Source organism: Patagioenas fasciata, chromosome 22 (genome assembly GCF_037038585.1).
Source record: "Patagioenas fasciata isolate bPatFas1 chromosome 22, bPatFas1.hap1, whole genome shotgun sequence".
Classification (NCBI taxonomy): domain Eukaryota; kingdom Metazoa; phylum Chordata; class Aves; order Columbiformes; family Columbidae; genus Patagioenas; species Patagioenas fasciata.
Window position 1 is genome coordinate 3,046,230 of NC_092541.1, and position 6,553 is coordinate 3,052,782.

Below are 6,553 nucleotides of genomic sequence, written 5' to 3' on the forward strand. Positions count from 1 at the left end.
CTGGGGTTAGCACTTTATCTCTGCAACAGCTTTAGGAAAAGTCAATCCACAATAAATTATAAATATGCTAGCACTAAGAACACAACCTCCCCCTCCCTTATAGCTCTACTAAGGTAGTTTTTTAACTAGAAAATCCCTTTCTTCCTCTCCTCTAAAAGTTAGGAATAAGTTGGCAGGGGTTCTTCCGCCCCTTTTTCTCCTAAATAATTTACAATGCGGCTCTGAGAGTGCCCCCCACACACTCTCTCGCCTCCCTCCCCGTCTTTTCTCCTCTTCCAAGTGACCCAATATAAAACTACCAGATGAAGAGGTTTGCCTGTAAATACCCTACTAAACTGGCAGGTCAAAGTCACATATCTGCCAGGGTGGGATTCAAATCAAAATCCCGCATAACAAAACAATCTTTAAAAAATATATATATTTTAAAAAAAAGAAAAAAAAAGAGTTGGGTTGTCATTAACCGGCTACCCTGGTATAAAATTGGCGAATTGGAAATGATTTGTTGGGTGCAATTAAACGCAAGTCTCGCGAACGTGTCTGTCTTGTGGTAGTTTAATTAGATCTCCTGGTTCCTTGGCCACCCCAACGTGTGTGTGAGTGTGAGTGTGTGTTGTGAATGTTATATAGAATCATTGTCCTTACGTGGATAAAGAAGACAGCGAGGTTGGGGGGGGGCTTGGGCCGGGGTGTTTGTGGCCACTTGTGTTTGCCGTCCTGCTTTCCAGGGAGAAAGTGCAAGCAGAGAAACTGCTGTTCAGACAGGAGCCTCTGCCTGTGTTAGACTGTAGGGGAAAGAAAAGAGAAAGGACAAAAAAATAGAGAGAGAAAACAAGAGAACAGAAACCAAACCCAATGCGTCCCAAAAAGGAGCTGCAGTTTGGGCTGGGCTGCCTCCTACGTGGCCATACTAAGATAAAAAAAGAGTATTAAGCAACATCTCGCATGCAAAGGTGGAGATGGGGAATGGGGAGGTTGTTCCCCTCGTGGTTGGGGAATTGGGCAGCACTACAGTGGGGGTGCGCAGCCTGGGAGCTGAGTGGGGCGGGGTGGGGGGGGGATGCTGCTTTTCTGGTTTTTCATTCTTTGCCCTGTTCCTTGTTCATTTTCTTCATTTTCATCCTTCGGTTCTGAAACCAGATTTTGACTTGTCTCTCACTCAGGTTGAGAAGTCTGGCCACTTCGTGTCTACGGTCCCTCGTCAGGTACATATTGAATAAAAACTCCTTCTCTAGTTCCAGGGTCTGGTATTTGGTGTAAGGGCATCGTTTTTTCCGGGAGGAGCGGGCGTGCAGCCAGCTGGCAGCTGGGTTGGCTGAAAGAGAAGCAGCGAGATCAATACGATGCAGCTTGAGTGTTTCTCAGAAGGTTTTAATCATGCCATCAAATATTAAGGTTATACATACGCATATGCACGCCCGGCTGAAAAACGCTCCCGCCCCAGGAGTGGGCAGAGGCCGCACCGAAATCACACGGGAGCTGCAGGTTGTGCGGGGGGGCGATCCCCAAATACCAGCGCACCCCGTCCCTGCGCGGGGGGACCCGGGACCCGCGGGTCTGTGTCTCTGCGCTCGCGTGTTTCCCGCACACGCGTGTCCGTGCACACCCGTGTCTCCTGCACACGTGTGTGTTTGGGTGCACACTTGCCACTGGCAGACCGCCCCCCCCGGCTTTTCCCCGGGTCCATCCGTGCCAGGTAAACACCCACACGCACTTATAGATTTGCATAACTCCCATCTGCACGTTACACTATATACAAAGAAACCAATGCATTTCTTTTTTCCCTTTCCAGACGTGTTTTCCCACGTGTCTACAGATTTACTCCTATAGACACATGGCGCAGGAACAGAGCAGAGAGCGGGGGTCTGGAGAAACCTTTCATAAATCCTGCCTATTTTTTTTGCTATGTGGCAAGAACCGGTCTCCATCTAATAAACATCCTCTGAGGGCTGGGTGGACTCTGCTGCCGGAGGTCTGGACAGTGTCACCCAGACACACGGACATTTGCAGAGCTGCAAATGCAGCCCAAAATAAATAACAGGCTGCCTGTCACCCTCGCGTGTGGGAGAAGTTACGTGGGAATCTGTTGCAAAAAGGACATTTCAGGAATTGGCCTGTTCAAGGGGGGGTGGGAGAGGGAGAAAACAACATTTTGGGAGCACAAACCCAGCTCTATACACACGATAGTGGTGAAGGTCGCACCCAAAGGTGAAGTGGGTTTAGGGTAAATAATAGAGCATTTACTAATCACATGCAAATATTAGCTGACCGTTGGGGAACTGAGAGGCGGGAAAGAGTAGAATGAAGGGTTATAGACAGACCACGTATTTCTATTTTATTTCCTTTGCCTCCTCTGAAATTATGACTGAAACCATAAACCTTTACTCCAATTAAATGGACCATTATAAATATATACATACACATGCGCGCTTGCCACCAGAACGTTTCCTCTACGTAAAATGAAATATATTGAATATATTCTTAAAAATAATCCGGTTAATCTTCCCCTGTAAGTACTGCCTCTTACAAATTTGCACGGCTATTTCCTTAATGTAATTGACTTGATCTAATATGCAGAATTAAATATTAAAGAGGAAGAAAGCTGTTAATAATTGATACTGTTAATCCTGCTACCCATCCTTTAATGGCAATGGAGGGCTGTGCTTCAGAACACATTTTTATTCGGTTTGGGTTTATTTTTCTGTCATATCTTGGATCGTTAAAGTATCAGATATTTTAAACGCGGATGTTGCTCTATCTGTTCTCTATACACAAATCCCTAAACAGGAAAGCGAATGGGAAGAGCTTCTGGCACATGTTTTCTTGAAAACCCAGCAAATAAATTAACAGATCCCTGTGCCATGCACAGGGCGGAGATTCGTTATTGCGAAATACTTTCAAAAATTGAAAGAGTCAGGGAAATTGGTGGGAGCACTTTCTGCACAACAGCTCCGTCTTCCAGCCCTGGCAACCTCTCAACATCAGCCCAAATTAAACTATTATTTAAACCAAAATATGCCTCGTAACCGCATGCCATAGAAACCACACAGCATCCTCTTAGCGCGGGTCCCTGCACTTACTTATAACTTAACAACGTTTTCTTGGACAAGATTTTTATATATTCAATTTCAGGGACATTGAGCACAGAACCTGGATATTTAATTCTCTCAAATCATTCACCTCACGGTTGCAGTTTGTTCTGGATCTCTGCCCAGTACAATAGAACAGTGCTTTCTTTTTGTGTGTGTGAGTGTGTGTGTGCCTGTGTGCAAGTTAAATGATAGGGGGGGAAAAAAGTCACCATAACATCCCGCTCAAGGAGGGGAGGAAGTAATGAGGGGCGAGAATATACTGTATTTTTAATCGTATGGTTGCAATGGCAAACTCTGTTGCTGCTCCACGTTGGAGGGCGGGGGGGGAGTGTGGAATTAGAAGTTAATTCAAGGGGAAAAAGAATGAAAGAATGAGTGTGTCAGGCGTCCAGCACAGAGCCGGGGGGTTCCAGCCTCTGCCGGGGGGAAACTTCGCCTTCCTCCGCAAAATATTGACCGAGCGGGTGAAGCCAAGTTTCCCTCTCTGCCTCCTGCCCGCTCACCTTTCAGCTGGAAACCAGGTACCAACCGGCTCACCACGGGGTGAAGATACCGATTATTTCTTACTCAAACGCCATCGCATTATTAGCATTATTATTATTAATAATATTATTAATAGCATTATTGATAGCGTTAATAAATATTTTCAAGGTGAATTATTTTACTTTCTATATTTCGGGGGAAAAAATAAAAACAACCAACCAAAAAAAAAAACCGCACAAAAAAAACCAACAAGCCAGCTCGCCGAAAAAGCACATGGTGAAGTTGAACTGTTTCCCCAATCTGGCTACATTGCAAATAAAAGCTAATTAAGTTGGAAGCACCCCCCACCCCGCCTTTTATTTTATTTTAATTTTTTTTTTTCGAGGAAGGAACGTGGCTTTGAAATATTCACACCCTGCACCGTTGCATTTAATAAACACATAATTTTAAAAAGCCAAACAAAGCACATAAATACGAAGCAGCTGCAAAGGCAGCGGCAGGTTCCAGCGGAGCGGAGCTGCGGGGAACGAGCCGCCCCGGGCTGCGGGCACCGGGCGGCGGGCACGGCGAAGCCCCCGCTGCTCTCTCCCTCCCCACGTGAACGTTTCCCCCGTAATTTCGCCTCTTTCCCCCCTTCTCCTTCTCCCCCACCGCCGCCCTCCGCTCCGCTTTCCCGTCCTTTCTTCCCTGCCTCCCCCGGCCCTTCCCGGCCCCTCCGCCCGCACCCGCGCACATTTACTCCCGCTTACTCCAGTGTCTCTGCTGCCGGAGCCAGCGCTCTGGAGGACAGAGGGTGACTCGCTCCAGCTTTTGTCCGCTCTGGACTCTGGTTAAGCTCAGGGACCACGCTCATTTTTATTTTTATTTTTATTTACCGGCAGAGACAATGCCACCCCTCTCCCGTCCCCACCTCTCCCCTTAGGTTGGCATCAGCAAGCGGAGACTTTTCTTTAAGCCCCGATTTTAAACTTTACGCAGCATTGTCCCCTTTTATTGCACCTCCTCCAGCTTTTATACTGTTTACTTCCTCACTTTTATAACTTACTTTGATCTGTCCTGTCTTTGTCTTCGCTTCCTTCACAAACTTTATTGTCCTCGAAGCTGGGCCTTTGATTGGAAACGATCCCTTCCCTTGCAGCAGAAGTTTCTAAATTGTACTCCTGTGTTCCCTGTTTATGGACATCCCCGGGACGGCCCAGCAGCGGCTCTGCCTTCACAGAGCCCTGCCCGGGGAGGTTCTCTGCTCTGGGTACCGGATCCAGCCAGCTCCGGAGGTACCTGCTCTCAGATGGGACGCTTTGATGTTGAATATATGGATGGTAGACGGCAGGAAGGGTACCAGAAGAATGTGGATTCAAAGGAGTCCAGGAGGCGCTGAAAACTGGAGGTTTTGGCTGAAAACTACAGGAGGGGAATTCTAGATGCTCATTGTGCCCAGCTTGCCTGGAACTTGTATATTGCCCAGATGAAAATTTAGCTGAAGGCGAGTCTTCACTTTCATGACTTATAATAGAGTCGACATAATAATTGCTAAGAGTCCCAGAAATGGACATTCTCAGACATCATACAAAGCACGGTTCAATGAAGGGAAAAAAATATATAGGACAGATCTAGATTTGTACTCTACCCCCTTCTCCAACTTCCCAGCCAACAAAGTACAGTTGGGCTGCTGTGTTGTGAGCTCCCAGCAAAATGATTGGTCAAACTTTTTTCGTGTGCCTGATAAAGCGTCAGTCTCGGCGTAAATCAATCGCAGCCGAGGGGGCTGCGCTGCGCTGTCATCCGCCCTTGCATTCCATATCAAGGATGGATTGTTTTATGTTTATGCAATGTTGCAAAACGTCAGGAGTTTCGAAAAGCCACCAAACGGACAGAGCTGGGACTGATATCCCTTCCTAGATTCGCTCCTGGAATATCATGAGGGGGGGAATCCGAAATGGGGGGGTATTTTTTTGTTTAAGAAAGATGCTGGTGTGCTCGCTTTGCCTTTAACAACCGTCATGGGGAACAGAGATAAAAGCTGTTCTTTGCCACTCGGGCTCCAGAGTACGATAGCAAAAACCCCAGAAAATAAGTACAAACCAACCCACCCCAGCCCCCCCGGGATTTCATACACATACAAATGTGCACGTGCATGACAGGCATATATACATAAATGCACACATATATGCGTTTTTGTAAATAAAAATATGGCTCCAGGTAGTGAGAGTGATGGGGAGGGTGTTAATAATTAACCAGCTGGGATAGGAAAATGGATGGTTAACATGGTAAAATCAAATGGGTAAATATGAAATTTAAGGTGTCGCTGGCATGGACGTGGCATTGCAACTTTGACCAGCAAGCTGGCGAGCCGCAACCCCTGTGTAAATCCGAAGCCTGCCTTGGGCTTTATGCTTATATACCTTATATACCTTAAAATACGTCTGTATGTGAACGTATGTTCATATGTTTTGCGGCATAATCTCAGGGCTGTTTTGCTTGGGCTACAATAGTGTCCCAGATTGCTGAAATCAGAAGCCTTCATTTAACTTTACAAGGCTAGTAAAATACAGTGAGCCACTGATCCGGCTTTGTTACAGAACGCCTTAAACTTGTGATGGTTAAATAGTTTAATAAAACTTACATTAGCTTTCTTTGATTTTTATAGCCTTGAATTTATTGCCTGTAGAAAAGAAAAGGGGCAAAAAAGGAATCCCAAGCGTTTTCAGCTGCCGTACCCCCCCCGCCTGCCATGTATGTGCCCACGGTGCGTGTGCGTGTCCAACAACAGCCCCCCCGCGATCGCGTTTTGCGTGTGTTTTCCAAAACCCGAGGGTTTCGAGATTTTCCCGTTGCACCGAAGCGATGATGGACACGGGCAGAGCCCGGAGCGGCTCCCGGCCCGAATGATGCGGGGTAACGGGGTCAGTTTTACCAAGTTATGATGATAAATCCCTTTTATTGCGAGATAGTCCGATGGTGTCGTAAATGTTGGTTAAGGA

At 46.7% G+C, this 6,553-nt stretch overlaps 1 protein-coding gene across 1 annotated transcript; it reads right to left on the bottom strand.

Annotated features, from left to right (window-relative positions):
- Window positions 1–536: 536 nt before the first annotated feature.
- HOXB9 (homeobox B9) lies at window positions 537–5,284 on the bottom strand. Its single transcript, XM_065856213.2, has 2 exons — window positions 4,618–5,284; window positions 537–1,312 (listed from the first exon to the last, which is right to left on the bottom strand). Exons 1-2 carry the CDS (start codon window positions 5,123–5,125, stop codon window positions 1,077–1,079), a joined length of 744 nt encoding a protein of 247 aa, XP_065712285.1. The 5' UTR covers window positions 5,126–5,284; the 3' UTR covers window positions 537–1,076.
- Window positions 5,285–6,553: the final 1,269 nt, after the last annotated feature.